This window comes from Pseudophryne corroboree, chromosome 7 (assembly GCF_028390025.1).
Source record: "Pseudophryne corroboree isolate aPseCor3 chromosome 7, aPseCor3.hap2, whole genome shotgun sequence".
In the NCBI taxonomy this organism is placed as follows: Eukaryota; Metazoa; Chordata; class Amphibia; order Anura; family Myobatrachidae; genus Pseudophryne; species Pseudophryne corroboree.
The window spans coordinates 477,181,198-477,196,354 of NC_086450.1; the positions used below are offsets into that span (position 1 = coordinate 477,181,198).

The window sequence follows — 15,157 nt, forward strand, 5'->3', positions numbered from 1 at the left end:
CTAATTTTTTCATTATATTCTCTAAACTGACATCGAGTAATTCTATATGCTCCCCCTCGTCTTTGAATTGATTTTCCAATATTGTTTTTCTCTGATCTCTGTATTTAAACATATTTATTGCAGCAATGAATCAAGGTAATAATTCCTGCGCAAATAAATACAGGCAGCCTTATATAGCAGAAATCGAAAAAAGTGGCGCCTATTTTAGCGAGATCATACCCTCACATTTTTCTGTATTTTAGAAGTGGTTTGAAGAGTCACTTTTTTTGATTTCTGCTATATAAGGCTGCCTGTATTTATTTGCTCAGGAATTATCACCTTAAGTTCACTTTTGCACATGAGTAGATAAAGTCAACCTTTCTGTCAAACTTGACAGTTGTTAACGCCCCCTTGCACTAGGACCCGCCCCCTTTTAATATTAAATGATAGTGTTTTATATCGCTTAATATAAAATTAATATAAATTTATAGTGTTCGATATTAAAACGTATTAAAAATTGTCGCGTAACACCAGTCGCAGAGTGTCAAGCAGCACCAGTCGCAGAATGTCACATATGACACACACTTTAAAATACATCTTTTTTTTTTTTTTTTTTTTGTAACACAAAATGTTCTTACATTCCAGCAGCTGAAACTTCATGAGTCACACATGTTACAGTTTTAAAAAGGATAATCACTAATGACCGTGTCACAAAGGTCATTTTAAATGCTCAGAAACCCCTCAGAAGCCACGATGTACAATTTAACCATGAACATTCTTAGAAGCAAGGGTTCATCACACATGGCACTAATTTAAAAGGTCATTTTAAAATGTCACAAAGGTCATTTTAAATGCTCAGAAACCCTCAGAAGCCACGATGTACAATTTAACCATGAACATTCTTAGAAGCAAGGGTTCATCACACATGGTACTAATTTAAAAGGTCATTTTAAATGTCACAGAAACCCCTCAGAAGCACGATGTGCAAATTTGACCATTGCTTATAATTTGACCATGACCATTTTCGATTGTTATCTCTGTAGAGGAACATTAGCACCACCTACAGGTTTATGTGTTGACTCAAATCGGATTTTTCCATCTTTTGGATTAATTACATACCATAATGAGATATCATGGTGATGGTTCCTAATCAAAACCATTTTCGATTGTTATCTCTGTAGAGGAACATTAGCACCACCTACAGGTTTATGTGTTGACTCAAATCGGATTTTTCCATCTTTTGGATTAATTACATACCATAATGAGATATCATGGTGATGGGTCCTAATCAAATCAGTAAGCCCGTGTATATTTATGGAATCATAAAATAATTTTGTATTCATGTACAAAGACAATATTTTTTGTAATTTTAGCTACAAATCAGTAAGCCAGTGTATATTTATGGAATCATAAAATAATTTTGTATTCATGTACATTAGTTCATAAGAACTTCTGTATAATGCTTTTTATAAATTCATTTTATTATTAAATAATTTATGCGCTTTTTATGAGCCTCATATTCTACAGTATAAGATATACCCATTTGGAATGACTTCCATTCAATCTATACAAGTAGTTTAGACCACTCAGGATTTTTATTTTTTATTTATTTATTTATTTTTTTCTTCTGTATATATAATATAAATGTATTTGGTATGCGTTTGATGCGCTGTGTATGACATTTAAGAAACAGCTAAAAGATTATATCTTTATTGTAACTGAAAATAATTATCACATTTACTAATGTATAAACCAAAGATTATATGTTTAAAAGTCCCGCCCCAAGCATCTTGGAAATGTGGGACGGCGTACCACAGGTTGGTGGGGGCCATATGGCTCACAGCCAGTGTTATAAGAACAGACCACATCACTGAAGTGGGACAGAGCACTGAGAAGAAGAAATTTCAACTGAAGCTGCACAGCTATACACACGTGAAGACATTATGGTAAGTGTTATTATTATTATTATTATTATTATTATCATAATTATTATTAATATTATTATATTTATACATATTGCATTTTTTATTTTATTTATTTATTTATTTATTTTATTTTACAAATATGGCTCTGAAGGCTGTTTAAATATGTTGTTTCTATGCCGCGATATACACACTGTTACACGATTCTGTCCTGTCATTGCATCCTTTGTTTTTAGGCATACATGTATAATATGTTAATATTTCAAACCTATTGGACAGTTGCAAATCGCAGTATGCACTCATATGTGAAATGCATCGCTAAACAGCAACATCAATGCGATGCATTGTAACACATAGAACATATAGTTTTAATAATGTGGCTGTCTGAATGTTATTTAAATATGTGGTAATAGCGACATCTAGTGGTTCATTTTGGGAATGCGCCAACACAATATTTCAACTAATTCGTTTGATAGATATTAACCGTCTCTCATTTTCATTATTGGTTCAGAGACAGACAATGCAGAACATCAACAGCAAAAGATTATTATTATTATTATTATCATAATTATTATTATTATTATTATTATTATATTTATACATATTGCATTTTTTATTTTATTTATTTATTTATTTATTTTATTTTACAAATATGGCTCTGAAGGCTGTTTAAATATGTTGTTTCTATGCCGCGATATACACACTGTTACACGATTCTGTCCTGCCATTGCATCCTTTGTTTTTAGGCATACATGTATAATATGTTAATATTTCAAACCTATTGGACAGTTGCAAATCGCAGTATGCACTCATATGTGAAATGCATCGCTAAACAGCAACATCAATGCGATGCATTGTAACACATAGAACATATAGTTTTAATAATGTGGCTGTCTGAATGTTATTTAAATATGTGGTAATAGCGACATCTAGTGGTTCATTTTGGGAATGCGCCAACACAATATTTCAACTAATTCGTTTGATAGATATTAACCGTCTCTCATTTTCATTATTGGTTCAGAGACAGACAATGCAGAACATCAACAACAAAAACACTTTCATGGTTAGAAACAGATCTTCTTCTTCTGATGATGATGATGCTTTGCCAAGTTATCAAACCTCTCAAAGTAAGCTATGTCTATAAAGGACATTGACGCGTTTTTATTTATATTTCAAGTTTAAATAGTATGAAATTATAGTCAAGGTCTACAATTTGTTCATTTTTAAAAGTTTAAATAGTATGAACGTACAACAGTCTGGATACATTGATAAGTAATTATTAAATAGTAATTATTAAATAATTATTATTTTCTCATTTTTATTTCCCCCGATTTGACAGTAATCACAAATACAGAGAATCTCGATTTGTCTGTTGATAGTCCCTTTGGCTTAGACTTCAGCGCTATACCGGATTTTAATAATATTTTGGAATTGGCGCCAGATTGTGAGTAACATGATATCTTTATTTATTTTTTATTTTATTTTTTATTTTTTATTTTTATTTTTTATTTATTTATTTATTTTTCCACGGCTAAAGAATTAAAAATAAACCTTGTACAGTTGTGCTGATTTGTTGTCAACTGTACACACTTTATATTCTCAGTAATGAATCGCTTTTTCATGTTATTCTAATTTTATACCGTATGTAATATTTTTTATTTTTTTATTTTTATTTTTCATTTTTCACCGGTTAAAGATGCCACAAAAATGGATGATGCGACGGCTGATGTTATTCTACGGGATATATTGAACAAACCTGATTATTGTCACAACACATCTATACAGAACAGCAATGTTGTTGATGAGCAACCGTTTTTCCCACACGCGACAGGGGGTCGTGCTAAAACATTCGAATATAAAGCAGGTGTGTAATCAAGCACTGTTATATGGTATATTGTTATGCGTTGATTTAAATGCTGATTTTCAGGCAGCTTTGTTTATATTTATTTTATAATATAGGTATTACAGATGAGGCTGTAGCAATGCGTTATGCGCCGACGATACCATCAGGATGTGATTCAGTAGCGCAAATACACCGTCTTAGTACAAGCGGGAAAATATCAAAACGCACAACCGCCGCTGAAACGGAAAGCCATCAATTCGCAGCAGCAGGTGTGTAATCAAACGCTGTTATATGGTATATTGTTATGCGGTGATTTAAATACTGATTTACATGCAGAGTCGTTTATATTTATTTTATAATATATGTATTACAGATGACGCTGTAGCAAGACGCTATGCTCCTTTGATACCAACAGTCAGTGATACATGCTCGCAGATACACAGGCCTAGTACAAGCGGGAAAATATCAAAACGCACAACCGCCGCTGAAGCGGAGAACCATCAATTCGTAACGCCGGCAATTGTACATAAGAACGTTGCTAGGTCATCAGTTATGGCTGTGCATAACGGCTGTATCGTACCGAACAAACGAAAGCCGGCTCGACCAAGAACGAATGAGAGAAGTCATAATTCAACATTTACAGATCTGAAAAGAAAATTGTCATATTCCGAAAATGATAAGCCACAACGGAGAAGGATCGCGTTACAAACTGTATCATGCGTAAGTAATGATGTTGCTGTAACATCAAAACACACAGCGTTTAACACTGCAGACCGGGGTGTCGCTGGTAATACAAAGACTGTAAAGGTTAAGAGGGCATCGCGTCTCTCAAGAAGTAATGTTAAGCAATTGTCGCAATCCGCTGTAATCACAATTCCAGATACACAGGTTTGTTCTGAAACAGAAACAAGGCACATAGCAGGCATTGGTTTGTTATCAAATATTGACTCAAGAAGTAATGTTAAGCAATTGTCGCAATCCGATGTCATCACTATTACCGATACACAGGATTGCTCTGAAACAGAAACAAGACACATAGCCGGTAATCCTGTGATATCAGATATTGATGACATAAATGGGCAAGAGCTTATTACAAATTGTGTAGAGTCAACGACACAAGATCCGCAGAATAGCTCTGATGAAGTATTATCAGCCGTTGCAGGAATACCTGGTAATACTACAACGGTTGATTGTGTAACATCAATGCCCAATATTTTTACAACGACAGCCCTGGTACACGCATCGGCTGATGCTTGTGTACCGGCGCGAGGGCTAGCGCCCGACATAGTTGATGAATGTCAAAATTCAGAACAATTAGGCCAAGACGCTGAAATACAATTTTACGCGTTGTTGGGTAAGATACGGGAAGATGTTGAGAACATGGGCGTAAAAGCCGGATATTTGTTAAAACACATTAAAGGTGTGTGCCACGGTAGTAAATGTAAACAAGACATTGTTAAAGAAGTTGTTGAGACGTATATGAATGTCATGTCAAAATACATAGATCGGTCGGTTAAGACAACTGAATTTATTAAAGCCAACATACATCATTTTGCAGAAATAAATGAAACTGATCCGTGACTAGGCATGCTAGGCAATGGTTTGAAACGTGTTTTAAATTTAAATGACTGTAAAAAAAAACCACGAATTAAACCTTGTTTAACATACAAGATCTCACAGTTATTCCGACGCGCAAAGGTGAAACAGGCTGTAACAACATTAATCAGATCGAGAAAGCGCAAGCGGCACAGGGAACATGCGGTAGGTGGTCAATTGAGAAAACGCAAGCGTCACAGGGTACATGTGGTAGGAGGTCAGCACAGTGCGAGGCATGTAGATTTAGATCAATCTCCACCCCATGCATTACCGAATGACGAATCACAGGCTGACAATATTGAGCGCGATGCAAGCCCCATATATGATGATGCAGGCCGTGTTGAGTCACCCGGTAATGACGAAGGTCGGCAACATGTATACTTAGAAGCAATTAACCGCTATGAACGACAACGACCGAATTTCAGAGCCGTTGAGTACCACAATCACTATCGGTTTGTTAATTTGGATAGGGTTACATCATTTGTAGAGGGAGTTCGAGCCATTCATACGGCTATACAGGCCATGCTCGATGATGTCCTTGCGGGCGTGGATCCTGCCGACCGCGTTCAGCTTAGATTGGAGGGGGGTGGGTTACACAATGCCATCTATTCGCATCGTAAGCCGCAAGAAACATTAGACGCTGCCAGTTTTTTGAATCAGATTACAAACACGCTTCAAAGTAACGCTGAATTCTTATTATCCACAGGCTTAAGATTTGTGATCAGTATTTTTATGAACAGATCAGGGTCTGGTTTGACTGGGCGTAGTTTACAACGCCTGCCCCAAAGTTTAATAATAGATAAAAGAAAGAGATATCTCTATGACTTCAGACGCGTAGGTAATAACCTGTGTTTGGCCGCTAGCGTCTGTAAACTTCTGGATAAAGGTAACAATGCCAATGATCATGTAATACAGGAGAGAGCGATACAACTACATAAAGCTTTGAATCTGCCGCTTGATAAAGCGGTCAGCTTTAGCGATGTTGCAATTTTTGAAAATTATTTAAAAGTATCCATCAATCTCCTCTATTACAGTCAAGGGTCTTGGAAATACTACAGTGCAGACAGTCGTTACAAAGACACGATCTTTGTGCTATATCACGATTGTCACTTTTATGGGATACTCGATATCAAAGCGTTTCTTGGTGCCCGATATTACTGCGTCCGTTGTCATAGCGCTTACCATCATAGAAATAATCACGATTGTCTTTTCTTTTGTAAGGCTTGTCACAGGCCGGCTTGTATTGACGACGGTGTGACGGCTTTAAGGTGTTCGGTGTGTAGGGTATTTTGTCGATCAAACGAGTGTTTAGAGCTACACAAAGCTTTAGCTCTTGATCACAAAATATCCTGTCTTGAACATGTATATTGTGACAAGTGTTGTCTCTACAGGCGAACAGATCATAACTGCAGAGGCCTAAAGTGCCCCATTTGTAAGGTGTTCGTTGATGGGTTTTCGAACCATTTGTGCTATATACAAACCATCAAGCCGGAAGAGCCCACAAAGAAATACATCTTTTATGATTTTGAGTGTATGCAGGAGACGGGTGTGCACATACCAAACTACTGTTACGCTTTAACATTAACGGGTGAGAAAGACTGGGAGTTTAAGGGTGTTGCGTGTATCGAAGACTTTGTAAAGACGTTCATGAAACCAAAATTTGAGCATTACACATTCATAGCCCATAATGCAGGTCGCTATGATGCATATTTTGTGCTGCGCCAGCTGATTAAGGAGAAATTAAAGATTGAATTATTATCTAGAGGCGGCAACATAATGTGCATCACGGTAAAAGATTTGAAGATAAGATTTATCGACTCTTTAAATTTTTTACCCATGCGGCTTAGCAAGTTACCAAAGGCGATGGGGTTTGACGGTACCAAAGGTTATTTCCCACATTTTTTTAACACAGCTGATAACCAAAATTACATAGGAACTTTGCCGTCAATAGAGTATTTTGGTCCACAATACATGATGCCTGATGAATTATCTGAGTTTACAGCTTGGTATAAACAGTGTGTACACAAACCGTTTAACTTTCAAAAAGAGCTCGTGCGATATTGTAAAGACGATGTGAAAATATTACAAAAAGCTTGTGATGCTTTCAGATCTGCTGTTATAGCCATGACAGAACAGGAGTTTCTAATAACAAAGAAAAAAAAAAAGGTTGTGGTTAAACGTCACATCGAGGCTTTTCAATTAGTCACGTTGGCGAGCGTATGCATGGCCATGTACCGGTGTAAATTTTTACAGGAAAAGACACTGGCGCTTGTACCGGGTGATAACTATCACAAGACGCAGAAGCGTTACTCAACGCCCGCCATACAGTGGTTAATGTACATAGAACACAAAGAAGGGGTGAGTATAAGACACGCTTTACAAGGGGGTGAGAAGAAAGTTGGTAAATACAGCCTGGATGGTTATGCCGTGATTAACGGCACACCAACTGCATTTGAATTCCAAGGTTGTTTTTACCACGGCTGTGGTGCTTGTTACAACGCCGATGATAAAAACAAACTGACTAAAACGACCTACGGTCAATTACACCACAAGACGCAGGTAAAGTTGCACTACCTTAAACGTTGTGGATTTCAGATACGTGAAATCTGGGGTTGTGAATGGAAGTCTATGCTAGATTCTGATGCGGATCTACAGGCTTTTCTGAAGGGTAAAGATTTACCCGAACCCTTGGAGCCACGTGATGCTCTTTATGGCGGGCGCACAAACGCCATAAAGCTGTATCACAAAACAGGCTGTGATGAAAAAATACACTATTTTGATTTCACCAGTCTCTATCCGTATGTTAATAAAACCAAAACGTATCCTATACAGCACCCACGCATTATTTATAAGGACTTTGGTGATGTCACAAAGTATTTCGGTTTTGCCAGGGTTAAAGTTTATCCACCTCGTGGCCTATTCTTTCCGGTTCTGCCAGTTAAAATGGGCGGCAAGTTAATGTTTCCATTATGTCGCACATGCGCTGAGTCTGGACAGACTGAGCCGTGCGTTCATGATTCAGAAAAACGTGCGCTCATCGGTACATGGTGTACCGTGGAACTAAACTTGGCTGTAGAAATGGGGTACAAGGTATGTAAAATCTATGAGGTGTGGCATTTTGATGAGAGATCTGACAAATTGTTTTCAGGCTACATTAAAACGCACCTCAGGGATAAACAAGAGGCCTCTGGTTATCCCGAATGGTGTACAGACGCCGAGAAACGCCAAGAGTATATAGACGCCTATCAAAAGAATGAAGGCTTGTCTTTACGACCCGAACACATAGAAATCAACCCCGCTAAAAGACAAATTTCAAAATTGTTTTTAAATTCCTTATGGGGTAAATTTGGTCAACGTAGCAACATGCCCAATACGTGTCTAGTGACCGACCCCGACAAACTTTTTGAATACGCGTTCTTACCGTACTATGACGTGTCCGCTTTGGATTTTATTGACGATGATACAGTTATGGTAAATTGGAAGTATGCCAAAGACCATTACACCAGGGGTGCAATTTCAAATGTAACTATAGCCATCTTTACAACGGCTTATGCCCGTGTTGAACTGTACAAACTACTGTATAGATTACAAGATAGATGTCTTTATCACGACACCGATTCTGTAATTTTTGTCAGTAGACCCGGTGACTGGAGCCCGCCATTGGGTGATTATTTAGGTGAGTTGACCAGCGAACTGCCCACAGGCACCCATATAACAGAATTTGTCTCAGCCGGTCCCAAGTCATACGGCTATCGACTAAACAACGGAAAGACCTGTTTAAAAGTTAAAGGTATAACGCTCAATGTTGATAATGCGCAGCACGTTAACTTTGACAGCCTGAAAGAACTGGTCTTAGATTATCCTTTAAACCCCGAAGGCGATGACCAGAAAAAGGTTGTGATCCGTCAACCCGGTATAGTACGTGTGAAAAAGTGCTGGCAGATAGAGACGCGTACTTTGCAGAAGACGCAAAGGTGTGTTTATACTAAACGGTCTCTTACGGACAACTTCACAACACTGCCGTTCGGCTATTAAGATGGACACCAGATTTCAACACCCTTTCTCATGTATTTTAGCGGGGCCGTCCAATTCGGGTAAAAGTTATTTTGTCAAAACGCTGTTGCAACACGCTGCAACACATATGACTCATGTACCTGATAATGTTGTTTGGTTTTACACCTGTTGGCAACCTATATACGACCAACTTCTGCGTGATTACCCCTGTACGCGCTTTATAGAGGGGTTACCAGAGTCTTTTAGCGATGATCAACTTTTTCCCCCTGATAAGGTTAATTTAACAGTGATTGATGATTTGATGGACGCGGCAAGTAATAATTCTGAGGTTGAGAAGGCTTTCACAAAGTATGTACATCATCGTAATCTCAGTATCCTGTACCTTGTCCAAAACATATTTTGTCAAGGTAAAAAGAGCAGAACTATACATTTAAACACAAAATATATGGTCCTGTTCAAAAACCCCAGGGATAAAATGCAGGTTGGGCATTCTGGCTAGACAAATGTACCCATCGAAACATCGTTTTTTTCTCGAATCCTATGAATCCGCGACGGCTGCCCCTTATGGGTATTTGCTGGTTGATTTAAGAAACAACGCTCTTGACGATTATCGTTTACGAAGCGGCTTATTCCCACCAGACAAGCCTGTCGCTTTTGTCATTAAGAAGCGTGGTTCTATAAAGCTATAACAGTACAACCTTTAGTCATTTGTTGCCATTCTAACAACGGTGAACATGTCGGGGCGGATAAGACGTAATTGGGTGCTTTTAAAAACGTTAATTAAAGCCACACCAATCCAAAGAAATGCTATTTTATCCAACGCTTCAAACGATTTAGTCACGGCCATTTGTGAGATAGCGCTCAACACGCTTAAAGGCAAAATACCGCTGTCTCAACGGCAGCTGAACTACCTTAAAAAGAAGCGTGCGCTTATAAAATCACTTTGTAATAAGAAATGTGCCATTGGAAAAAAGAAGATTCTGGTTAAACAGTCGGGTGGTTTTATCGGCTCGCTGCTTGGTTTTGCTATACCGCTAATTACAGGACTATTGTCTAATCGCTGATGGAGTACGCTGAGAAAATGTATCTGGTGCCTCAGAATCAGATAGAACGTTTACATAATAAAACGAACAGCGACGACATACGTAAAACAGCAACGCACGGTCTAGATGTAGAGATCGTGAAAATACTACAGAATAATGATTTATCAGAATATGAAAAAGCAAAGCGATATACAATGTTGTTGCAGAGATACCTGGTGTTGAGTAAGCAGGCTGATAGTGAAATGTCAACTTTAGCTCTTTTATCACCCGTTGCAAAATCTGTTGATGAATCAAATAATACGACACAGCCTATTGCCCCCGATGCTGTTTATCATGAGCTTTTGAGCGGTGTTAATGACCGGTATAAGAAAAACTGTGAAATACTATTGAGTAAAATGACACGCTCTAAACACATCACAGACTGGAACAGTAAAGGGGAGTTTCTGTACAAAGGCGTCACTGTGCCTGGTTCCAACATGTTAGATTTAATAAGAAGCATCACGCAAAGTAACGGTGTGTCGATCCGTAATATACCGAATGGTTGGCCTGAATTTATGCGGGCTATGTCTGAATTGAATATTCCCTCAACCGTCATAGCCAATGCGGGGAATAGAATGTGTTTAGAACGATTAAAAGCTGAGATGCAGGATGACTCTGATGGCGCTGTGACATCGCCCATGTCGTTACAAACCCTTAACAAAGGGCGAATAAATGTTTTAAGTCCCCCAGGTTTAACAACACCGCATGGTTACTTACTGCCTAGGAAAAGATCCGTAAATCTATTTCAGGATTCACAGTGGCTGAAACTATAACATATAACTAATTTATATTATTTTTATACACTGTATTTTGTGTTGGTATTTTGCGCCACAATGTTTAACTTATGTCAATAATATTTTATGTAATGTTTTAAACTCATCTTTACCGTGTTATATATATATATATATATATACATATATCAATAAAATATGCTTATGCTTTATAAAACAACGTTTTGTTCTTTGTTTCTATTGCTGTAAACGGAAGAAATTTCAAGCACACGATATAAAGTTTAATAAACAACGTTGTTTATTAGAAAAACATCATAGGTATGATGCGTTGTACATAAAACGTATCAAACAGAATGTTGATTACAAGTTACACAAACAATACAACGTTGTGCGTAACACGCTTCACACACAGCGTTGTGCGTGAAACGTTTTATGTACAACGTGTCATTGACACGTTGTACATAAAACGTTTCACGCACAACGCTGTGTGTGAAGCTTGTTTCACGCACAACGCTGGTTACAAGTTACGCAATTCTGTATATATCTATATGCATAATGATTCAGACAATGGCTTCTTGGTAGTCGTCTTACAAAATTTGAAACAAAACAATCATTACGTTTTGTGTCATCACTAAAACGGGCCAGTACATCCACATATTTGTATTTTTTACACATGTAAAATATAAAGTATATGCAATATTGACCGCAAACGGTACTGTTAAAATTTTGCAACTGCATATTTTGGTGATAAACACTTTTTGAATTCAAGTTTAAAAAATGTATTATTGCCTTTGGGAATAGGGGGCTGTCAGGGGCTAACCCGTAAGAATCAAAAAAGTAACATTCACGTTGTTCGTTAAAATAAGCGGCCAACCAGTGCTCACCCGGCTGCCCGCTGCTATGCGTATTGATTACAAACGCGCAGGGATATTGCAACAGTTTACTGACCGGTAACATATCGCACGGATACGTTCCTTTAAAAACATGCCTTGTGCTTTGCACGGCGTACAGAATACAGTTTATCTGTAATGTGTTCATTTTTTCAGCAGCGTAGTGTTAGTTTATTTCATTTATAGATAATCGTACAGCACATCGCGCCTTTGATTAATCTCGATGATGTTATCAAATAGTGCGTATATTATCACATTGACTGTCCGGTCCAACGCTTCTGCAAAGCGGAATTCGGCACGTAGATTGCCTGTTCTTATCAGGGAAAGGTGTTCTCCACACTCCTGTTCTGGTGAAAGGTCAAAAGCGAATAGCGTGTAGCCCCTGAGGTACTCTTCGCGGTCAATCAGTATACCATTGTCAGATTTCTGCTTATTTGTGATTTGTATGAGTGACATATACTCTCTTACAGCATTACCGCTTTCAAAGTCGGGTTGAAATGGCTTGGCGGGGTGCGGCGTTCCATCCAGATAAAGGGACGCAAAACTTACATTTTTATGTTCAAAGCACAGGGGGTTCCGGTTATGGATTCCTGAAAATGATTCGTTATCCACGAAACCTGCTATAACTGTTTTCGGTACTTGTCCTAAAAATAAAATTTTCTAGATTAAATACCTCTACAGCCTGTTTGGTACGCTGTAGATTTTCATCCCAACGCGGTCAATCGCGTATTTCGCGTTACCGGTTTAACAGAGCCTGCGCGTGCCCAATCCGCACGGCCGGTGAGACCTGAACTCTTTTCACGAACAGGGATGCAGCTGTGATCTGTATTTTAAAGGCATCCGCCTCAGACGTCATTAAGCAGAATGCATCTTTGTTTCTGGTTAGTTTAATCTTCAGATCAACGGCGTTTAAAATTAGTTTATGTTGATGGAAGAGGTCGCAGTGAAGCGGGCCTAGCAGTTCAACAGTGCGACTCTGCGCTGTTGCGCCTGCTCGTTTTTTGAATCCCGTATTCGGGCCGTCCAGCGCCGTGTTGTTAAATTACACCCATCCACATCTTTGTAAAATAGTCCTGTTGTGTGTTTTGTTGACAATGCGTCCGAGCTGTAATTTAATATAGTCTCAATGTACGCGCGGTATGCGTAAAGATTGTTGGATTGTGATATGAGCCTGTCGCCCAGAGTTTACATCCACTTGGTTGAATAAGGTCGCTATTGGGTAATTAATAAGCGCGACCCGCGCACCTTGCGGTATCGGCGTGTTATCGGTTCGTACGATCTTGCATGTCACGTACAACAGCGTATTGTTCAGATCGTAGTAGTGTTCACCGCTGGGCTGCTATATAAAATTCAAGCGGAGCTGGTGTCGGATAACGCCGCTAAAGGTTTGAACTTCGACGTATAGACTTTTCTCTATGCTAGTTTGTGTCGGGGGCACGTCAAAAAGATCCAGCTCTGTTTTTGCACATTCAACGGATTCGTGGTGTATGAAAGACATGTTTAAAAAATATCACCAACGGCACTCTTCGGCTTTCTCTTCTTCTTTGAGTTGCGTCGTCTCTGTTTTTTATTTAAAAAGGGTATGTCCCAAGGCGGAAGCGCTATCATACGCTTCCGTTTTCTTTTAGACACGCCTTTTCTTGTATATATTAGTCCTGAACCGTCTTGCTTTGCTTGGTTCGCCTCGTGTATCTTATTCACAACGGCCGTTGTGGCTTGCCCGATAACATCTTTCGCTATATTACGAACCGCTGTCTTCATATGCGGTTTAGCCAACTCTAAACCTCTCCGGAAAAGAGGAACAGCTTTTCTGAAAAGACTTCGAAAAATACCGCCTAAACCGCAGCCGTACATGTATGCGCTGCCGTGAAAACCTGGTAATCCATTACCGGCTTGAGATATATAATATTGCGCATAGAGCCCCGGATCGCCATAATTTTTAACAGCGACCATTCTGCTTAGTTAATAAAATTCAGTTTTGCGGCGTCTGAAGTGTAGCTTCACGATCGCTTTCCCCAAACTTAAATGCCATGTTCTCGTTTTGGTCGTTCTTTATCTCTATGGCTATCGTGTCAAAATGTGTTTTGCACAATGGTACGTAATCGGGTTTCTCGTATCGTATTGTGACAACCTCATTGTTATAACCCTTCATTTCAACAGTGCGAAGTAGCGGTACATAACTATCCCCGACCCGTTGGTGTTCGATAATGTCTGGTGTACACGTACATCGTATATTGGCCGCCTTTGATGTCGGCGCATGGGTTTAGAAATATTAGTTTTAGGCTGTAAACCCAGTATCCATGTCAGCTTAGAACCGGCGTGGATTTGATACAACAGTTTGCTGTCACATGTTACAACGCGTGCAAATGGATCATACGTTAGTCTTAATCCAACGTCCAGTTTCAGTTGTACAATTTCAGCGTTGATTACGTTCAGTAACGCCTCGATTGTTTCATAAAAACCGGGTTTAATGCACAAACTCGCGACTCTCGCCACCGGCTGGTCCGCCGTTCCATCCCATGATAATTGCAGTCTACAATCTTGTAAATCCAATGTATTCCACGTATGCGGGTATTGTATCTCAGTAAGTGCCACTTCCCATTCGCCATTTAAGTCTATCGGTTTAGCCAACTTTGTCGTATAGTTAGAAATCTTATTTTGCGGGGAAGGTAACAGCCGATGCGTTGCTGGGTAAGGTTATGTAGAACGATTGTCATCCATCGCTCGTCTTGTTAGATACTGATGATCTTTATATGTCTTTTATCACCGATGCTGCGACCCAACTGTTAAATTTTGCGGGGTAACCGCGCCACTTGACTAACGCGTATTTACGGCCTCTGACCGTCTTATTTTTTAAAATCTTTTCCACTTTGTAAACTCTGTTATAGTTTTTTTGGTATGCTTTGAAGCTCTTCGGGGTAAAACTACCTGTTATAACTTCACCGTACAGATCTGCCAACTTATAAGCGGTTTAATCCCTTTGAGTGTTCACACTATGTACAACAAAAATCTCCTCAGAAAAGCTCTGTTCGTAACCTTTCTGAAATATGTCCTTATATTTAGAAATACGGACGTGGTCACCGATTCCTAAACAAACTGG

At 38.8% G+C, this 15,157-nt stretch overlaps 1 protein-coding gene across 1 annotated transcript in view; it reads left to right on the forward strand.

Annotated features, from left to right (window-relative positions):
• The first annotated feature begins 2,844 nt into the window (after nt 1–2,844).
• LOC134944361 (uncharacterized) overlaps nt 2,845–15,157 on the forward strand; it is a 53,462-nt gene continuing 41,149 nt past the window's right edge. Inside the window, exons 1-5 of the mRNA XM_063932940.1 lie at nt 2,845–3,028; nt 3,241–3,345; nt 3,598–3,765; nt 3,861–4,013; nt 4,118–5,219. Coding sequence (XP_063789010.1) covers nt 2,932–3,028; nt 3,241–3,345; nt 3,598–3,765; nt 3,861–4,013; nt 4,118–5,219 — 1,625 coding nt within the window. The 5' untranslated portion in view covers nt 2,845–2,931. The remainder of the gene's footprint in view (nt 3,029–3,240; nt 3,346–3,597; nt 3,766–3,860; nt 4,014–4,117; nt 5,220–15,157) is intronic.